The sequence below is a fragment of the Zalophus californianus genome, chromosome 2 (genome assembly GCF_009762305.2).
Source record: "Zalophus californianus isolate mZalCal1 chromosome 2, mZalCal1.pri.v2, whole genome shotgun sequence".
In the NCBI taxonomy this organism is placed as follows: domain Eukaryota; kingdom Metazoa; phylum Chordata; class Mammalia; order Carnivora; family Otariidae; genus Zalophus; species Zalophus californianus.
Window position 1 is genome coordinate 164944706 of NC_045596.1, and position 21193 is coordinate 164965898.

General features: G+C 42.2%; 1 protein-coding gene across 6 annotated transcripts in view; it reads right to left on the reverse strand.

Annotated features, from left to right (window-relative positions):
* Positions 1-17442, reverse strand: part of GPAT4 (glycerol-3-phosphate acyltransferase 4) — a 34410-nt gene extending 16968 nt beyond the window's left edge. For 3 of the 6 annotated variants that reach the window (XM_027598327.2, XM_027598328.2, XM_027598323.2), the window contains exons 1-3: positions 16351-16497; positions 10527-10692; positions 2780-3781 (exon numbers count right to left, since the gene is read on the reverse strand). In XM_027598327.2, the coding sequence (XP_027454128.1) occupies positions 2780-2944 (165 nt within the window). In that variant the 5' untranslated portion in view covers positions 2945-3781; positions 10527-10692; positions 16351-16497. Of the gene's footprint in view, positions 1-2779; positions 3782-10526; positions 10693-16350; positions 16507-16669 lie in introns of those variants that run through there. The other 3 variants (XM_027598324.2, XM_027598326.2, XM_027598325.2) reach the window with 3 other exon arrangements.
* Between the last annotated feature and the right edge of the window lie 3751 nt (positions 17443-21193).

The window sequence follows — 21193 nt, forward strand, 5'->3', positions numbered from 1 at the left end:
GGCTCCTTGCTCAGCGGGGAGCCTGCTTCTCCCTCTACCTGCCACTCCCCCTGCTTGTGCTCTCTCTCTCTGACTGATAAGTAAATAAAATCTTTAAAAAAATAAAATAAAATAAAACAAAACCAGTTTGGCCAAATCCAACTTGTGTCTAATACTAATGATGATATATATAGCATTCAGTTCTTACTGTCCATTAAAGGTCAACTCAGAATAGTAATAGAGTCAGAAAAGACCAGACATTCCTGCAGAGCCACCTATAACCTTGCTGGAATGGTATCAGTCCTTTCTAGCCCACCCCTGACTCTAGCTTATAGCCAAGTTGTAATTATCCATGCAGCTAACAGGACAGCACCCAGAGTATCCAGAACCCTTTTAGTGCCTGATGTATACATCTCTAGGAAATAAGTGTAAATCCAGTTTTTGAAATCCTAAATCTTGGGGTAAAAAATGGGTACATACATAAATATACACACATTATTTCCATAATCACTTCTACATCACTGTGCCTCAAACTAGTGATTTTCAAGATGTGGTCGGCAAAGAAAGCCTCTGACGGGCCAATATTACCTATCCCATGGATTGGCCCAACAATATATATTTAATGAATTTCAGCTATGCAATTATAATCTACAATGAAAGTCACAAGAATATACATTTAAAAATACAGTCACAATTAGAGGGATTTTAATTGACTATGAACTTTAAAATATTAACTTGGGGGCAGATATTCAAAATGGAATAGAGAATATGCATGGATTCTAGGCCTTCTGTGGCCCAAAGCGATCCAAGTTAGAAAATTTTAGTTACTACAGAATAACTCAAAAGGCTGATAACTCTATGATTTCTATGTTTTAAAAATAAGGATTTCCACAGATCTATGAGTTAATAACCACTTGCTTCTAAAGTTGAATGAAAGCTAGCCAACACTCAATGTTGTCTCCTAAAAGTTTACCAGCTGTTCTACTGACCCTCTAACTGGTTTTCCAGAGTGGCAAAAGGGCATGAGTAGTAAGTTATACCGTCCACAGGAATCCTGGGCTCTAATGAAGATTTTCTTGGACTGACATTTAAGAAAATTACATTTCCTGATTAATTAAAATAAATACTACACATAAGCAAAGTAGCTGGTCCAAAGACTGACTAGATCACCACTTCTCAAACTTCAGTGTGCATATGAATTGCCTGGATCTTGCGGCAATGCAGATTCTAATTTAGCAGGTGTGGAGTGGGCCTGAGACTTCCATTTCTAAACAGCTCTTAGGTGACACTCAAGCTGCTGGCATCCATACTACTCCCCAAGTAGCAAGGAACTAGATAACCTCAGAGACCATCCGTAGGGCTCAAAAATCATACTATGGAAAACAGGCACTCAAACACAAACAGGTACACTCTAGCAACACTACTGACAACAGCCAGAAGGTGGAAACAGCCCAGCCATGTCCACCACTGGATAAATGGATAAGCAAATCATGGTACAGACACACAATACTATTCAGCCATTAAAAAAAGTACTGAAACATGTTATAATGTGGATGAATCTCAAAACTACACTAAATGAAAGAAGACGGTCATAAGAGAGCACATTTTATATGATTCCATGAACATGGAATATCCAGCATAGGCAAATCCAAAGCTGGAACATAATAAACTCATGGTGGTGGGGGTGGGGGGGAATGGAGGGCAATTGCTTCATGAGTGTGGGGTTTCCCTCTGCAGTGATGAAAGCGTTAGGGAACTAGGCAGAGGTGATGGCTGTACAACACTGTGAATATAAGAAATGCCACTCTTAAATGTGACAAAAATCACATTCTTACAGGAATATTAAATACCCAAACCCAATATTCAATAAGACACATAAAAAATATTTCCCACCATAAAGTAACATTTCATACAGCTCACTTAATCTTTCAGAGTCTCTATTTTTTCACTGACAAAATGTAGATACCCTGTCCACTGAAGAATTACAAGGAACCAAAGAAAAATGAATGAATCTATTCTGAACCATAAGATAGTATATGAATAAGTAACTTCTCAAATTTTTGACTTCTCAAATGGTCTCAGCTATGAACAAGAATGACTGAAGATTTGCTGACTACTGAACACAGATATTGCTAATAAAGTACCAAGTCTTTGGATAGATATTAAAAGTCCTGTGGCAAGAATCAACTTCCAGGAACGGTTCCTTTACACTGTGGCCAGTTTTGTTCAGCGGTATAATTAGCTAAGTTCTGACACATGTTAAGAAATTGATTGTCCTTCTCCTCTGTCTTTAAGAAGATAAAACAATTCACCAAATGCCCTGCCCTGTTAATTTCTTCTGTCTGAAATGCAAGAATCTATTTAAGATATTTATGTCTAAACAAGAGAAAAGTCTCTCTCAAACTTATTAGTGAGGGAGTATGTGAGCAGCAGCTCCGTGTTTCATTATCTGTTACATAAGCAGAGGCAGAGTCTGGCAGTGATTTTTTTCTTAAATTCTAAGCCCCTCTCTTTGAAATTATAAATAGGCAAGGTGTGGAGTTATGGAATAGGTTCCCTTGCTCAGAAGAATCAAGCATACAAGGACCTTAGCTTGAAAAGAAAGTCTGCTAAAGGCTTTCACAAGTACACATTTAGGGAAGTTTTTTTTTTTTTTACGAAAAATGCTACTTCCCATTCTCCCAATTTTCTCTGTATGCAATAAAGAGAGAATCATCTGCCAGGTAAGAAAAACTCTTTACTAATAACAGCATTTCTTCCATCCTCTGTGCAGCAACCATTTGTAAACAGCACAACTTACCGCAAAGATTTTTAACAAAGTTTTCATGTAGAGCTTTCGTATGCCAAAGGAGACTCCAAAAATGGCAGGGACTATGATGAAAACAAGGAGGAGGGTGAAGAGGACAGTCAGGGAGATGCCCAGAAGGTTGACAATCAGGCTATCAAAAGGCAGCAACAGGAACATGGTGGAAGATCCAGGCAAGGCCAGCGCTTTCCACCCCAAGAACAAACCACCGTCTTCAGATGGTCCTGTCAGTTAGCACCGGCCTGGGAAAGACAGCGAGTCCCCATAGGATAGCAAACCCCGTTCCACGTTCACATCATTCGACTGCCTGGGGGCAGAAGGACAGTAAAAAGGGCCACAGGGGGCAGCCCAAAAACACCAGCTCTCCCCAGAACCGATGGACTTTGGAGGTGAGTGAGGCGGGACCAATCTTCAGTACAAGCATCTGAATCCAGGCAGAGTTTCTGTGAAAGTGAGTAGTGAGGGAGGGATCTCTGCTCTGCTACCCTTCCGCTCCTTCCACAAGTTTTACTTTTTCTTTCCTGGTCAAGAGCATTTAGCAAATAAATCTGTCCTGAACATCCGTCATTGCCAGAAGTACCAAGAAGAGTTCAACTTGGTGCCAGAACAATCCTGATAACTTCTGTGGAGGGGGGTGACTGCTGGCCTTCACACAGAAGGCTATTGAACTTGAATATGTGGAAGTTAAATAATTGTTTTACTTAAAACTCCTTCATAAGCTGAAAACTGTGTTCATTGTAGAGAGTTCACATCTGGCCCCATTCTTCCTCTAGAGAGGTTCCTGGTGCATGCTGCTTCCAGGACCCTCCAATCTGGAGAGCTACAGTCTTTGCCAGCAGGACCCAGGGGCTGGCACAGAATGTCTCATGCTGCCTGCGCTGAGCGTAACTCCAGACGTGTCTGGCATTGGTTTCCTCTGGACAGTCTTCTCCCTAAGGCCCCCTTCTCAGCGGTGACCTGGGTTCTTGGCAAGAAGTTGCTCACATGCTGCCAAAGCTGGGGGTGGAAACAGAAACACCATCAGTCACACAAATCAGGAGGAGAAACATCAATATGCTTTGGGGGGGGGCTGTTTTAGAGTAAGCCTAGAGTCAGTGCCAGCTTCTTGAGTCATCAAGGTCAAAGGGAACAGGCACAGCAACAGGTAGGCGTCTGGCAGACGCAGAGGCGGGAAGCAAACGGAGATGTTTCGTATAGCTTTCGATTCCAACGATACCATCTGTGGCCAAGTTTTTGAAGAGAAAATATATGGATATATGCCACATTTTAGAAGTTTGGACAAAAGACCCATCATATACGGATATATGCCACATTTCATCTATAATACAAAAAGTAGATTTCCCTACTTGTCCCCAGCTACCCAGAGTTCTGCAGCCTGCACATGCAGCCATGTTACCAGCTTCATATTCTCCCCAACCTGTTCTGTCCTTATATGAGGAAATCCTAACTTATCTTTACTACTCACCCCCTCACCCTGGCAACAATAATGCCATATTCTGCACGCTGTTCTTCAACTTGCATTTTGGGTTTGTGTCTCTAGCTTACCATATCTTGGAAGAGTACTTCATCAGCACATGCAGGGCTCCCTCTCTTTATAGGTGCATAGTTTCAACTTTAAGACTATACCATAGGGGCGCCAGGGTGGCTTAGTCTGAATCGTATTTTCAAATTGGCTTTTTCAAATTAACATAGCCACTCGTGAACTACACTACTTTAAATACCTTACAAAAGTATTTCAATTTTATATTACTTATCCCTAACCACAAGTTACTAATGCAAGTCCTGCACTTGGGAATGTCCTTTCAAATCTCTGGCAAACTCTGCGGCTTCACACCAATCACCTTCTGGCTCCGCTCCTATACATTTATAGAAAGTTGAGAAATTGAACAAATAAGGTTACTACCTTTACCTTAAATTTTGTCCAGTGCCTTTTTAGAACTCGTAGAGCCTCTTTCACAGGTTCTTTCATAACCTGTCAACAGTATTATTTCCGTTTTACCAATTAGGAAACAAAGGCAGACGGAGACAGATCCAGTTCTTCGGACTCCTAACCCAGTATTGCTCCCATTACATTCCCATGCATTTAGTGATTAAATCAAAATGACATGCTATTCCGTGGCACTGAGTCACAAATACTAGTTCCTATTTTGGATCCTCCAGTTCTTCCAATTTCACATGATCATCATCACTGCTAACGTTTATTGAATACTAACAACACGAAAGACCCTGAGCTCCCATAACATTTTACATATCTGACCCTCACCTAAGTCTCACAAGCCTATGGTGGAGTTCTTACTACCATTGCTATTTGATACAGGATGAAGAAATCAAGGCTCAGAGGATTAAGTAAATTACCCAGAATGACACAGCTACTAAGTAGCAGAGTAGGAATTTGGAGCAGGGGATCTGTCTCACAGCCCATGCTCTTTAACCACTATGCCCTCCTAACTCCAAACTACCCTGAAATAAATTAACACTTCCTTCATGCCAGGCCTGCTCTACAGAACTTCTTGCGGTCAGAGAAAAACCACAAGGCCAATCTGGATTCATGTATCAGAATTTGGTGTTCTCAGAATCCAAGGTACAAACCTGCCCTTTCATTTTTATAAACTGGCCAAACCGACTCTACATGCCAGATTTCTAACGACATCCCAGCAGAGGTTGAGGAAATTAGAAATATTTCTGAGACTTAATTTGCTGAGTCACTGTATTCTTTAAACCTGTTTAATTCCAGCCTAATTCTCGGGCCACATCTCTGTCCCACTCTTCCATTCCTATCCCCCTTGTCCAGCATTCCCGTGGAAAAGCAGCAGCAAAATCCCTCCGTCCCACTAGCTATGGTTACCCTGATTTCCATGTTCTCAAGATGACGGACACTGGGGTCACTGTGACTTCCCATGCCAGAGTTTAGATCTCTTTTCTTCGAATCACAATCAACTGAGAATTCCCAAGGTTATTCTGGGTTCATGTCCCCCAAACATTAAACATGTTATTGCTATAAACTAATTTCCTCACTTAGTTCAGGGGTTGGCGAACCATGGCCCATAGGCCAAATCTGGATTTGGCCTGTTTTTCTAAGACTCATTAGCTAGGAATGGTTTTTACATCTTTAAAGAATTGTAAAAAACAAAGAATAATTTGTGACAGAGACCACAGCCAGCAAAGCCTAAAATACTTACTATCTGACCCTACAGTTTGCCAACCCATGATCCAGCCACTCCTTTCTCCCCTCAGAGGCACTGAACTACCCCCTACGGTCCTGCCCCACCCCTTGAGTTCATGTTCATGAGTGCCAGACTCCAGAACAGAGAGAACAGTAACCTAGCCAAACAAGTTATCTGGCCAATGCTAAACAATCCTCACATAAATTCTTAGAAGTAAAGAGAAAAAGCAAGCCAACTGCAGTTATCAGACAGAGTTCCAAACATCTTGCGGGATTAGCAGAGCGGCCATTAAAGCCAGAAGACTGGTGTCTTAAGGCCTCCTTAACACAAACTTTGATCTCTGGAAATATTATCAGAAGATTAGTCACAGCAGAGCTCTACCACACCACAATTTCCAGATAACTGCTCATTTAGGAGAGGATATCACTTTGCTTCAAGTGAATATAACCATGACTCCATAAGCATGAGGTAGTATTTGCTCGTTCTCTTAATTTCCACAGCTTTCAGCCAAACTTACGGAGAGTTACTTGGACCAAAGTTCCCCTAACAGCCCAAAGGGTCCAGAGAAAAACCTAAGAACCAAGGAGTTCTCAGCCTTTTAGAAGGGAATGTGACAGAGCCCATCACTAAGCTAACTAAACTCTTCAACCCACGTTCTCAGCCTTTTAGAAGGGAATGTGACAGAGCCCATCACTAAGCTAACTAAACTCTTCAACCCACTGAATGGCACATCTGGGCCTTTAAGCCCCCAAATGACCCAATTTCCAGTGCTCCTCAGTTCTCAGAGTGACGAGTTCGTTCATTCAACAAATATTCACTGGGCACATACTATGCGCCACACATTATGTTAGGTGGTATTTAGTGGTGAACAAATATGCCTAGAGACAAGCATTAAGCAAATAAGCATACACAAAATCATAATTTTACACTCTGATGATTGTTAGCAAGAAAAAGAGGATCCTGGAAGAAAAAATAACAGAGGGAACTCCATTTAAATCAGGTCATCTAAACCAATTCTGACCCAATCACAAGACAGGGACTATTATGATTCTAACTGAAGAATCAAATATAGTTGACCCTTGAACAGCAGTACAGGTTTAACTGTGCAGGTCCACTTATATATGGATTTTTTTGATAACCACAGTACCATAAATGTATTTTCTCTTCCTTATGATTTTTTAAAAATTATATTTATTTTGAGGCAGAGTTCGTGCACGCACGCATGTGCAAACAAGGGAGCAGAGGGGCAGAGGGGGAAGGAGAGGGAAAGGGAGAGAATCTCAAACAGACTCCATGCTCAGTGCAGAGTCCAATGCAGGGCTCGATCTCACAACCCTGAGATCATGACCTGAGCCGAAACTAAGAGTCAGACACTTAACCAACCAAATGAGCCACCCAGGCATCCCTTGTTATGATTTTCTTAGTAACATTTTCTTTTTCTAGCTTACTTTTTTATAAGAACACAGCATATGATACATACACACAAAATACGTGTTAACCTAATCGTCCATATCGGTAAGGCTTCCGGTCAACAGTAGGCAATTAGTTAAGTTTCAGGAAGGTTAAAAGTTACACGCAGATTTTCCAGCAATTGCACTACTGGGTATTTACCACAAAGACACAAATGTAGGGATCCGAAGGGGTACGTGCACCCCAATGTTTATAGCAGCAATGTCCACAATAGCCAAACTGTGGAAAGAGCCAAGATGTCCATCGACAGATGAATGGAAAAAGAAGATGTGGTATATATACACAATGGAATATTATGCAGCCATCAAAAGGAATGAGATCTTGCCATTTGCAACAACGTGGATGGAACTGGAGGGTGTTAATGCTGAGTGAAATGAGTCAATCAGAGAAAGACATGTATCATATGACCTCACTGATACGAGAAATTCTTAATCTCAGGAAACAAACTGAGTGTTGCTGGAATGGTGGGGGGTGGGAGGGATGGGGTGGCTGGGTGATAGACATTGGGGAGGGTATGTGTTATGGTGAGCACTGTGAATTGTGCAAGACTGTTGAATCACAGATCTGTACTTCTGAAACAAATAATGCAACATATGTTAAGAAAAAAGAAAAAGAAGAAGATAGCAGGAGGGGAAGAATGAAGGAGAGTAAGTCGGAGGGGAAGACAAACCATGAGAGATGATGGACTCTGAAAAACAAACTGAGGGTTCTAGAGGGGAGGAGGGTGGGGGATGGGTTAGTCTGGTGATGGGTATTAAAGAGGGCACATTCTGCGTGGAGCACTGGGTGTTACGCACAATGAATCATGGAACACTACATCAAGAACTAATGATGTAATGTATGGTGATTAAAAGAATAAAAAAATTAAAAAAAAAAGTTACACGCAGATTTTAGACTGTACAGGGAATCGGAGTCTTTAAAGCCTATGTTGTTCAAGGGCCAATTGCATTTCTTTTCAGCTAGCTCTCTGTGACACATCCTACTTCAGGAGACCATGACTACCAGAATATGTCTAGAGAGATGTCACATACCAACTCAAAGAAAGAAAATAAAACATTTCATTAAACATAAATGCTTAGGCAACAGAGGGATAATGCATTTTTTTAAGCACACCAAGCACAATGTCTGTCACATATTAGATTTCAATAAATGGTATGTACCATCATTCCATTGGGATCAGAAGAAACCCAGGGTATTGTCTTCAGTTTTTTTCTTTAAAGATTTATCGATTTTAGAGAGAGCATGCGCATGCACAAAAGAGAGCGAGAGCACATCTGTGAGTGGGGGGGCGGGGCAGAGGGAGAGAGAGAGAACCTCAGACTCCCTGCTGAGCCCAGAGTCTAACATGGGGCTCAATCCCAGGACCCTGAGATCATGACCTGAGCCAAAATCAAGAGTCGGCCGCTCAACTGACTGAGCCATCCAGGGCCCCCTGTCTTCAGTTCTAAATACCAAACTTTAAGAGAGCTAGATAGAGAGGAAAGCATTTCAAAGTATGTCACAAAACCCACAGGCCAAAAAATACTACATGCCTAACAAGCACTAGGTGCTCAATAAAAAGGTTAGTTGTAAAGCACATAAATGTTAATTAAAACTAGTGAGATGGCAAAAAAAATTATTTTATAAACCACCATACTGGTGACAATGAGAAAATAGTCTCAAATACTGCTGGCTAGAGCATAAAAATGGTACAACCTCTTTAGAGAACAACTCAGTAAAGGCCATCAGAATTTTATTTTACTTTTTTAAGATTTTATTTATTTGACAGTGAGAGAGGGAACACAAGCAGGGGGAGTGGGAGAGGGAGAAGCAGGCTTCCTGCTGAGCAGGGAGCCGGATGCAGGTGCTCGATCCCAGGACCCTGGGATCATGACCTGAGCCGAAGGCAGACGCTTAACTGACCGAGCCACCCAGGCGCCCCGGCCATCAGAATTTTAAATGCACGTAACCTTAGCTCCAGCAATCCTACCTCTAAAAAGGTATCCTAAAGATAAACTAGAGGGGTGCTTGAGTGGCCCAGTCAGTTGACCATCCGACTCTTGATTTCGGCTCAGGTCATGATCTCAGAGTCCTGAGATTGAGCCCCCCCCCCCCCCCCCCCCGTCAGGCTCCATGATGGGCGTGTAGCCTGCTTAAGATTCTCTCTCTCCTTCTCTCTCTGCCCTTCCCTGCTTGCACACACTCTCTCTAAAAAAAGAAAAAACAAACGAACAAAAAACAGGTAAATTAGAACAGTAGTTTTCAACCAGGGGCCATTTGCCCCCCAACCTCTCCCCTCTCCCCCAACACTCCCCCTACCGTTTGGTAATGTTTGTAGACTTTGTTAGCTGTCAGGACTTGGGATGGGGGGCTACTGGCAACGAGTACAAAGACGACAGGGGTACTGCTAAACATCCTGTAATACGTAGGTCACCTCTGATGGCAAAGAATTATCCAGCCCCAAATGACGATGGTGCTGAGGCTGAGAACCCTGTACTGATGCACATACAAGACGATGTACGTGCACGGTTACTGACTGCGGCACTGTTTTGTAATATCCAAAGAAACATCAATGTCCACAATTAACAGAACACACAATGGAATGCTATTCATCTGTTAAATGAAAAAAGACATTTACTTGTGCACTGATAAAGAAACAATCTACCAGTTAGATGCAGAACAATGTCCACAGTAAATACCAATTGAGAGGGAGGAAAAGGAAAAATATATACAGTTTATATGTATTTGCAAAGATACAGATCTCTGGAAAGATACAAGAATGGCTACAGGTGCTGCCTCTAGGAGTGTGAGGGCAGGTCACTTTATCTTTTTTGCTACCTTTAAAATTTTATTTACCATTTTGAATAGGTAATAGTGCTGGGTGAACTGAATGTCAAGTGTATCAGAGTAGTGGAGTATAAGAAATTTGCTTGAATGGAATGCTGGTACTTAGGAGGAAGTACACAGTGTTTCCAAAGAAACAGGGCAGCACTCAGAGCTAAGAGGTTGAAGTGAACCTGAAGTGCTAAAAAATCAAGACTATACATTGAGCTGACATCAATGCTAGATAAAATAAATGGTTCAAGACAAAGTCAAGATACAGTAAGCTAAAGGGTAACTCAACTCACCAGAAAGACGACAGTAACAGGGTCAGTTTGGGGGTCTTGATCTTAGCTAAGGTCACTCTGACCTTACGTACCTTTCTCCTTGCCTACAAAGGACTAACTTGAGTTGGAACTGGGTAGTAAGAAACCTGGTACCAAATTCCCCCACAGCAACATGAAGTCTTCGAAGCTGAAAAAGAAAAAAAGGACAAAGGACACAGGATATTTTGATATTCAGGGGCAATCAGCCTAAGAAAGGACAATTTAACTTTCTGGGGTTTTTAAGACCCAAGACATTTCATTACCCAACCTGAATGCTGCTCTGCGAGCTCCATCTCAGAGATGGTGTTTTTACATTTAAGTACTGTATATGTAATTGGAAGCAACTTTCTAGCCTTTTTTTTTTTTTTTTTAATCTTTTTTTGTCTGGCTTATTTCACTCAGCACCATTATTCTGAGAATCATTCATATTGCTGCACCTGTCACGAGTTCATTCCTTTTTACTGCTGAGCTGTAGCCCAAGGTATGGATATACCACATTCGCTTATGCATTCACCTACTGATGAACAACTGGATTGTTCCAGTTTGGGACTGTTACAAATAAAGCTGCTATCTACAAGTCTTGATATGGACGTACATTTTAATTTCTCTTGGGTAAATACCTAGGAGTGGAATGACGGAGTCTAAAGCAGGTCTATGTTTACCTGCCAAACTGCTTTCTTTTTTTTTTTAAGATTTTATTTATCTGAGAGAGAGAGAGCACATGCAGAGGAATGGCAGGCAGAGGGAGAAGCAGGCTGCCCACTAAGCAAGGAGCTCGACGTGGGATTCAATCCCTGGACCCTGGGATCATGACCTGAGCCGAAGGCAGACGCTTAACCGACTGAGCCCCCCAGGCGCCCCACCAAACTGCTTTCTAAGCTGGTTGTACCATCATTTTGCATCCTCACCAGCAGCGTATAAAAGTTCCATTTGCTCTACAACCTTACTGCCACTTGATAGGATCAGTCTTTTTAATTTTAGACACACTAATCGATGTGAAGTGGTATCTCATAGTTTTAGTTTGCATTTCCCCAATGACCAATGATAATGAGCATCTTGTTTGCTTATTCACCATCCATCTATCTTCTTTCGTGAAGTGTTCAAATCTTTACCTGTTTTTTATTAGGTTATTTTATTACTTAGTTTTGTTACTATTTTTTTTTTAAATCAAGCTTTTTCCCCCCAATGACTAAATAGTGTTAAAATGAGAAAGCATTATTACTGGACTACACACTTAAAAATGGTCAAGATGGTTAAAAAGAGAGAGAGAGAGAGAAGATTGATCCCACAGACCAAAAGAGAGAGAGAGAGAGAGAGAGCATTTAATCACAAAGGTACAAAATTTGTGGACCATCAGACTTCTCTGTTCAACTTTCTACAAACTTGAAACAATCCTAACTATGCAAAGAAAAATCACTAAGAAACAAAAAAAAAAAAACAATGAATACAACCACAAACTATTTTAATCTCAGAATTTATAACTAAGAGCCTAAAATGCTCCTTTATCTTTATGCTCAGCTGACAGTGATTCTGTTGTCCAACACAGCAGCCACTAACCACATATAACTCTTGAGCACTTGAAATGTGGGAAGTCCAAATTGAAATATGCTGTAAATGTAAATAAGATACACACTGGATTTAAATGTTCTCTGAAAAACTGAATGTAAAAGACCTCATTAATAATCTGTATATTGATTACATGTTGAAGTGATATTCTGGACAATTTGGATTAAATACACAATTAAAATTGTTTTCGTGTGTTTCTTTGTACTTTTTAAAAAGTGGCTCTTACACGGGATGCCTGGGTGGCTCAGCTGGTTAAGCATCTACCTTCGGCTCAGGTCACGATCCCAGAGTCCCAGGATCAAGTTCCGCATCAGGCTCCTTGCTCAGTGGGAAGCCTGCTTCTTTCTCTGCCTGCTGCTCCCCCTGCTTGTGCTCTCTCTGACAAATAAATACTTGGTGAAAAAAAAAAAAATAAAAAAAAATAAAAGTGGCTAGTTACAAAATGTAAATCATATATATGGTATGTATTGTATTTCTATTGGACAGCACTGATCAAAAACGTTTATTTTTTATTTATTTTATTTAAGTAGGCTCCACACCCAGCATGGAGCCCAACACAGGGCTCGAATTCACAATTCTGAGATCAAGACCTGTGCTGAGATCAAGAGCCGGAAGCTTAACTGACTGAGCCACCCAGGCGCCCCTGATCAAAAACTTTTAAAGCAGACCCTGAAAATAAAATATGTGTAACTGGTAAAGAAAAAAACATACATAAATATTTTTTCCCTCCCCATTCCTCTGCTGTGTGAAGAAAATGATACCATAAAGGAGCTTAGAATTGGAACTCAGGAGTATCCTTAGGTAAGAATTCAGGCATAGCTTTGTTACTATCTGGTCTGTTAAGTCATTCAGCTTCCCTGGATTTCAATTTCCTCATCAGTTTTTTGGTATTTTAATTCAAAAGGTCAACAAAAATTTATTATGCTCCTACTTTTTACAAAGCATTATTCTAATATTGCAGATCTTGGGGTTATAGTTTAAAAGGAGGTACAAAGCAAACACAAGGCAAACTAAAAGAGTGCCCAAAGAAAGGAGACAATGCCCTGTGACTGGATGGCAGGTGCAAAAGTATGCATGTTTTACAGGACAGAGAGTACCTTTAAAGGAGTTAGGAAAAACTGCAAGCTTTATAACATTCCTACTAACTCTAAAACTCGGTGCTTTTAAAAAGCATTCATCATGCTATCATAAGTATTTTGCAGTTTAGTGATACATGGAATTGATGATATTTGGTCAAGTCCTCCCCTGAGCATAATTATACAGAAAGACGTAAATGCCACTCCATAATGAGGTTCTACTTTACTTGAAAAAACACTTTTGTAGTACAGTTCAACCAGGATCAAATAATCTCAGCTTCTGGCTCCAGAAAGCAAGAGATTTTTTAAAAAGGTAACATTTTGTGATGTGCATTACAGATAAGTGGTTTATTTCTTCAGCAGAAACCAGTTACCAGGCTAGAATCCTAGCTAACCACTGTACTCAGAAATTTCCGATACCACAAACACACAAAAAAAAACCCACACAAGGGGTGGGTGACTCAGTCGGTTAAGTGCTGACTCTTGATTTCGGCTCAGGTCATGATCTCAGGGTCCTGAGTGTAAGGCTCTGCACTTGGTGTGGAGCTTGCTTAAGATTCTCTCCCCCCCTTCTCCCTCTCTCTCTAAAAAAACAAAAAAACAAAAAAACCACAAAACCCACACAAAATATAAAAGTTCTCCCTGCACCCATGTCTGTAGGGTAATGATTTACCAAGACACCCCGACGCTGTTATCTCAGCAGTTATTTCCATAAGCTGGATGCATGTGTCGACCACTGTATTTAAGTCATAAGTTAACAAAAGCCCATCCTGAAAATAATTTATGAACAACTATGTTACATCATATAAACCAAACTTAAAAGCAAACTCGATGAACTCTATATACAAAGATTCCTTGGAGGTACAATATCCCCTCCAATTTTAAGGGCGAAGACTGCGGTACAAGTACTGAATTTACCTGTCTTTCCTGAGATAAGGAAACCTAACAAGCACAAAATGTGCTAAGAAATACATACTATGTTTTGTAAAAAAAACAAAAAAAACAACAACAAAAAAGAAAGCAAACACCTAATCCATGTTACATCCAGCCTAGGATTTTCATCCGTTTAATGGCAAGAAAGGATGTTCTATGGAAGGCTACTATTCTCTCTGCTATCAAGAGCAAAACTTCAGAAGTGCATGCCAAATCTTTAGTTACTCTTTCTTAAATAGCTGTGAATGTTATCTACATCTGTTAAAGTTTATAATTCTTCTCAGTCTGGTATTCCCCTTCTAAGGTCACAATTTTCCCATGTTTACTAAAAGCTGTGATTAGAATTTCTCATTTGTCCCCTATCTGGCTTAAGAAATATTTTAAGACATAACCCCTAGTTTTATTATTCCAGAATTTGATGGGAAAGTTCCTATGAACCCATCCAAACCTTTCACTGTAAAAGTCTTCATTATAGCCCTCCCACACACTTCCCTTTCCTGAAAGAAACAACTTAAAGGCAGTACTATGGTAAAGGAGAAAAAAGACTGAATGTGGAGTTGGGAGAGGTTTCCAGCCTCTTTGGACTCTTACTCCCGGTTGATCTGGACAAGTCTCTGAACATCTATGGACCCTGAGGGTGCATTAAAAATGAAAAAGTTAGGGGCGCCTGGGTGGCTCAGCCGTTAAGTGTCTGCTTTCAGCTCAGGTCATGATCCCAGGGTCCTGCTCCCTGCTCTGCAGGAAGCCTGCTTCTCCCTCTCCCACTCCTCCTGCTTGTGTTCCCTCTCTCGCTGTCTCTCTCGCTGTCAAATAAATAAAAAAAATTAAAAGAAAAGAAAAAGTTAGAAAGATGACCTGGAAGTTCTCATCTACATCTGAAGACTTTTTTGTTTCAACCTGTCCTCCGGCACTTTGATCATTTTAGGTGTCCTTTTCTGGCCCTTCTCCAATGCTATTACGTATTTCTTAGTTGAAGAACTTCCAAGAGTAGGTATGTCCCAAAAAAGTACATTATGATTTTATACAACAGTACGATTTTTATTTTGAATCTCAAGCTCCTTTTGACATCAAGGATTTATCCCAGAGCTTAGGGAAGGGGGACATGGATGGGACAGGCTTAACCTGAAGATCAATTGTTGAGGCTGGATGATGGATACATGCTGGCTCACTATTTTATTTATTTGTCTATGTCTGAAAATCTCCATAATACAAAGTTGTAAAAAAAGCAAACAAAAAACACTATCAAAGTTAGAAGAGAATACCAGACTGGCATTATTACAGGACTCATTTCTACAGTCTCTGGCATACGGATAACTGCTTTCACACCATTTCCTTTGGGTTGAGATAGAATCTACAGGAGATGAAACTAAGCAGAGGCACTCAAAGTTCAGTCAAAATTAAGGAAAATGAACCAGAAAGGAAATGCTGTCAAGAAGGTTATCACTGAGAAGATCCATGGCACTGAGAGCATGAGCAGTGAGAGGCACTTATATCTAGTACAGTATGGAACTTATTTCCACAGAATAATACCGTATGTTTCCTACAGTACGTTTTCTCTAACTTTGAAACTGCAAAAGTTAAAATCCTACGTGAAACGAAGTGAGTAAATAAACAAGACCCTCTGGTAGGAGGATGCCATGCAGGGCGTGAAATCAAAACGGAAAGATAAGGGATCTCGGGGGTTAAGAAATTCTAAAGAAAGAAAAATGGGTCCCTCTGGAGAACAAGCGAGGAAAATCTACATCCCAGCGAAGCCAAAGGACATAAGAAAAGAAATTACAGGAGAAGGCGCCTCCTCGTGATCTCTAATACCCCCTCAGCCCTCCCAAGCTCCACTCCTCCACGCTTGGGGAGGGCGGGCTGCGGAGCACCTGGGATACGGGGAGAAGCCCGGAGAGCCCAGCCGGAGGGGGACCGGACCGAGCAGGGGAGTGGCGGGAGCCACCCGACACCGGCCTCCGGGGCGCTGCGGCGGGACCGGAGGGTGGCGCGGCGAGCTCGCCCGGGGAGGGGCGCGGACTGTTCCACTGCGGCCGAGGGGGCGGAACGTTCCGACGGGCCGGGAAACCCCAGGAAGCGGCAATGGTGTCTCCTGACGCCGGAGCGGCGTAGGGACGGGGTTCCCAGACCGCAGGCCGCTCGCGGGGTGCCGGCCCCGAACCCCGGGGCCCGCTGTCGGCTCCCCTGGGGCCAGTGACCTTCAGGACCGGCGGGAACGCGGTCATACTCACCGACCGCGAGGCTCCGGGGCTCCCAATCTCTCCGTGGCCGATCCCTCCCGCCCTTGGCCGCCGCCGCCGCCGGCCGAGGCGTGCGTAAAGACGTGCGCGCGCCCGCCCTTTGTCTACGCCGTTTTGACGTGACCCCTCGCGTCCCATCCCCACCCCTCCCGCCGTTTAATCGCTCGCCTGGCACCCGCGCGCCGGGCGTGCGCCGGGCGGGGACCACGAGGGGCGGGGACCACGAGGGGCGGGGAGCCGCGTCACCTGCCCGGGGTCGGGGGCGCCTGGGACGGACCGAGGCGCTCCCTGGCGGGCGAGGAGCCGTTACCTCGGGCTGGCGGAGCGCTGTGGAGGCTGATGCTGTGCTTCGAGGGCACTGGTTGCCTGCCCCTCACCGCGGCGCGCGACCCTCGGGATTCCTGCTCCAATAAGGGGAGCGCTTCCGAAAGAGGGGTCTCCACGTTTCTGAGCTGTGCCCGGGCCCGAATACTGGCTACTTCCCCCAAGGTGCACTCGTGTAGGTTCTAGAGAGGGTGAAATCTGTCCTGATCAGCGAGAAAGGCTTGAGTCACAAAATTATCTTGTCGTCTTGGGGCTGTTGTGAGTAATGCGGTGAGATACGGTTCTGTACGTAAAGAACCTAGCTCAAGGCCTGGCACGCTCAAGAAACATTAGCTGCCATTACATCGCCATCACTGCCACCACCATCACCGTCACGGAAACCATCGTCATCATCCCTGGGTGTCATTTGCCTTACTAATGAAGCCACGGAGTGCAAGGGGTTTGTGTGGACAATCTCCCTGTTCCTTTGCAGCTGGAACTTTCCAACGTCCACCTCAACTCGGAAGGGATCACTCTAGCCTGGTGCCTGCTGGAGTTTGCCTGTGTATTTCTCACCAGCACTTCAGACTTCAAATGCCTAACCCAAGGACTCAAGTTTATCATCTTCCCTCAAATGGATTCTCCTTAGGAAAAAAATTAGCCCTTCTCCTTGTTCTTAAAAGACATTTTTACCTCCCAATACCAAGCCCGCCCCCCCCCCCCCAGTTTATTCTGTGTACTAGGGTCGGATTGCCATTCCTTGCTAAATAACTTGATAATAAATCTTCAGGGTAAAGTCCACATTCTTAAGCCTCAAAATCTGACTTTAAGAATGACGGCTCTACTCCAAAACACCGGACCACTCATTTCCACTCATCACCACACCTGTTTGGGACTTATCACATATTTTAAACTCAATCATTTATCTATTCATTTAACAAATCTTCACCGAGTCCTTCCCATGTGGCCAGTTTTTGCTATTGTCCCAATGGCAATACAAAGTTGAATAATTCATGGCCATGGAAAATCTTCAACTAGATTAAATTCCATAAAGGAAACTGGACATCATACATTTTTGTGTCCTCCTCAGTGCTAGGGCTAGAGTTTTAAAGTGGTCACTACCATCTTAAATGCTTTTTGGATTCTGATATCTGGTCTCCTTTCCTGCCTCCAGAACCAGTCAAAACTTAGAAGTAGTCTGTTCTCTGCTTTTGTGTATTTGTGTTTATGTTTTCTTACAATTCCCACCATATATTACTGTTCTTTCTATATGATAATTTTGAAATTAAAAAATGTTTCACACATTTTAGAGACTCAACACAAATGACATTGATTGATTCTTTGCCCAGCCAAATAGTAGACTCAGTTGTTGGGTATCAACACACACACACACACACACACTCCTTGACACATTCTCTAAACTTCTTTAGTGCACGAAGGCAATCAAACTTCCTTTTGAAGAGGGAGCCAAAAAGAACTGGGTTAATATGGTTTCCTCAGGTTCCAGAACTTTGTTTTCAAAGGTTAATGTTATGGGCAAATCTCTGTCATACCCATTTCTAGGCAGAGGAATACAAATGGGAGAGAGAAGATGAGCAAATAATGCTTGAAAAGTTAGACACAAAGTAGGTTTAACTATAGAGAAGGCCCACTGCCTATAGCATGACTAGGCTTACATCCAACACTAAATTCCTTGTCACTCTGAATTTGGACTGTCTTTAGATTTTTGTTGAGGTATTTCCCCATTTTAAAATGAAAATACTCTTTTAATACAAAAGCTATGTGAGTAATCTTAAAAACCTGATAGTCCATTAAGAAAGAGGGGGGGTGCCTGGGTGGCTCAGTCGTTAAGTGTCTGCCTTCAGCTCAGGTCATGATCTCGGGGTCCTGGGGTCGAGTCCCGCATTGGGCTCCCTGCTCAACGGGGAGCCTGCTTCTCCCTCTCCCACTCCCTCTGCTTGTGTTCCCTCTCTCGCTGTGTCTCTTTCTCTCTCTGTCAAATAAATAAAATCTTTAAAAAAAAAGAAGGGGGGATCTTGGGGCACCTGGGTGGCTTAGTCGGTTAAGTGTCTGACTATTGATTTGGGCTCAGGTCATGATCTCAGGTCATGAGATGGAGCCCCGTTTGGGTTCTGCAATCAGGAGTCTGCTTGAGATTCTCTCTCTCCCTCAGCCTCTCCCCTCCCCCAATCTGGGCGCACACATTCTGTCTCTCTCAAATGAATAAATAAATCTTTAAAAATATATAAATAAAAAAATTTTAAAGGGGGATCACAGTGTTAACAACCCCCGTGTCATTCTGACTTTGAGCTAATTTCCCAAAATGTGCCTTTAGAATCATTGTGTTTGCTGTGTGTATGGCAAATGGGAAGATATTCCTTTTAAAAGATGCTCTTTCCCCCAGTAGAATATTCCCATAAGTGTGCTGCAGCTTCCTTCCACAGATACCTTTTCATGTATAAAGCCTTTGACATTAAGAGGTGAACCACAACTATTTACTAAACAACTAGCAATACCAATGCTCATTTCCAAGCACCAAGAGAAAAAGACAAATTAAGAAAAGGTGTATTCTTTTTATTTATTTAATTTTATTTTTTAAAGAATTTATTTATTTGAGAAAGAGGGAGCACAAGCAGGGTGAGGGGCAGAGGGAGAGGGAGAAGCAGGCTCCCCACTGAGCAGGGAGTCCTAGACCGGGGCTCAATCCCAGGACCCTGGGATCATGACCCAAGCTGAAGGCAGATGCTCAACTGACAGCCACCCAGGCACCCCGAGGTGTGTTCTTTATAAAAAAAATTTTAATTGTGGCAAAATACACATAAAATTTACCATCTTAACCATTTCTAAGTGTACAGTTCAGTGGTGTTAAGTATATTCACATTATTGTGCAATCAGTCTTTACAAATTTTTCATCTTGAAAAACCAAAACGTATACCCGTTAAACAAAAACTCCCTATTCCCTCTCCCCCCAGCCCTAGGCAACCACCATTCTACTTCTGTTTCTGAGTTTAATTACTCATACCTCATACTCATATCTAAGTGAAATCCTATAATATTTGTCTTTTCGGGACTGGCATATTTCACTTAGCCTAATGCCTTCCAGGTTCATCCATGTTGCAAGGTGTCAGAATTTCCTTCCTTTTGAAGGCTGAATAATGTTGTGTTGTAGGTATATGCCACATTTACTTTACCCACTCATCCACTGATGGGCATTTGAGTTGCTTCCCTCTTTTGGCTGTTATGAAAAATGCTGCTGTGAAAATGAATGTACAAATATCTGAGATGCTGCCGTCAGTACGTTTGGATCTATTCCCCAAAGTGGGATTGCCAGATCATGTTGTAATTCTGTTTTTAATTTTGGGAGAAACCACCATTTGTGATGCTCTTCTTTGATATAGGAGTCTAAAGTTGGGAGGAGAGATCCAGTGATTTAAATCTGAGAGTCATCAGAATATGGCTAATATGCATGTTGGATCAGATCAATACAAGAACACTCTGACTTAAGAAGTAGAGACTTTGTAGTTAAGAACAAAATGAAGAAGACAAGTTTTTCAGTCTGCAGCCACACTGTGGTCCTCAACTTGAAAATTCACAGACCCAACTTTGTCAGTTCACAGCAAGATGATCTGTTTCTGGGGACTGATTTATAGTAATCAAATCTGCAGGAGACACTGATAAAGGGGACTTATTTATTAAATTAGGTGGATAATTGAAAATGCAAAATTAACTGGAATAATAGAATCCATAGGTCAGTTCATAACCCTTACAGCAATGTCTACTTGGGAAACCAAATCAGCATCAATAGGTTGATGATAAAGTTTAAAAAAAAAAAGAGAAAAGGAAATGTATGACTCTAAAGGCTCTGGCAATTTGATATACCTTGTGCTTATACAGAGCTCTACCTGCCAAACAGCCAAAAACACTTGGCTGAGCAGAATGTCCTCTTGGATGAATATGGCCATACTTTCCTCTTTGCCCAGCTCTCCATTTTCCAAAATTCACTCCTGCTGGCCATTATCACCTCCATTAAAACAAGGGCTGACTTCCTGGGATCCTCAGGGGAACAAAAGGGAAGTTTCCAATAAGTGGAACAATAATTCAAAAGTCTTGTGGAAATCACATATATAAATAAGGCCACTTAAGCTAACTGAAATGTAATTTCTGGCAAACATCTACTCATCTTTTAGGCACTCACTTTGGGGGGCAACTCCTATAAGACATTTTCTCTGATTTCTTCCTAGGTGCTCATTCTGTGTGTGTGTGTGTGTGTGTGTGTGTGTGTGTGTGTGTGTGTTTTCTTCTTTTTCTCCTTTTTTTTTTTCCTCCATGTGTTTCTCACACTGCCTGGTGTGTCTAGAATTACTTTTATCAATCATCTGTATGTATGGCTCCCTTCACTGGACTGTGAATTTTGTTTTATTCATCTTTCTAGCCCCAATATTTAACATGATGTCTGGCACAGTATGGTTGCTCAGTAAATGTTTGTTGAATGACTCAAAACTACATGATGACTACCAGAAAATTGACAAAG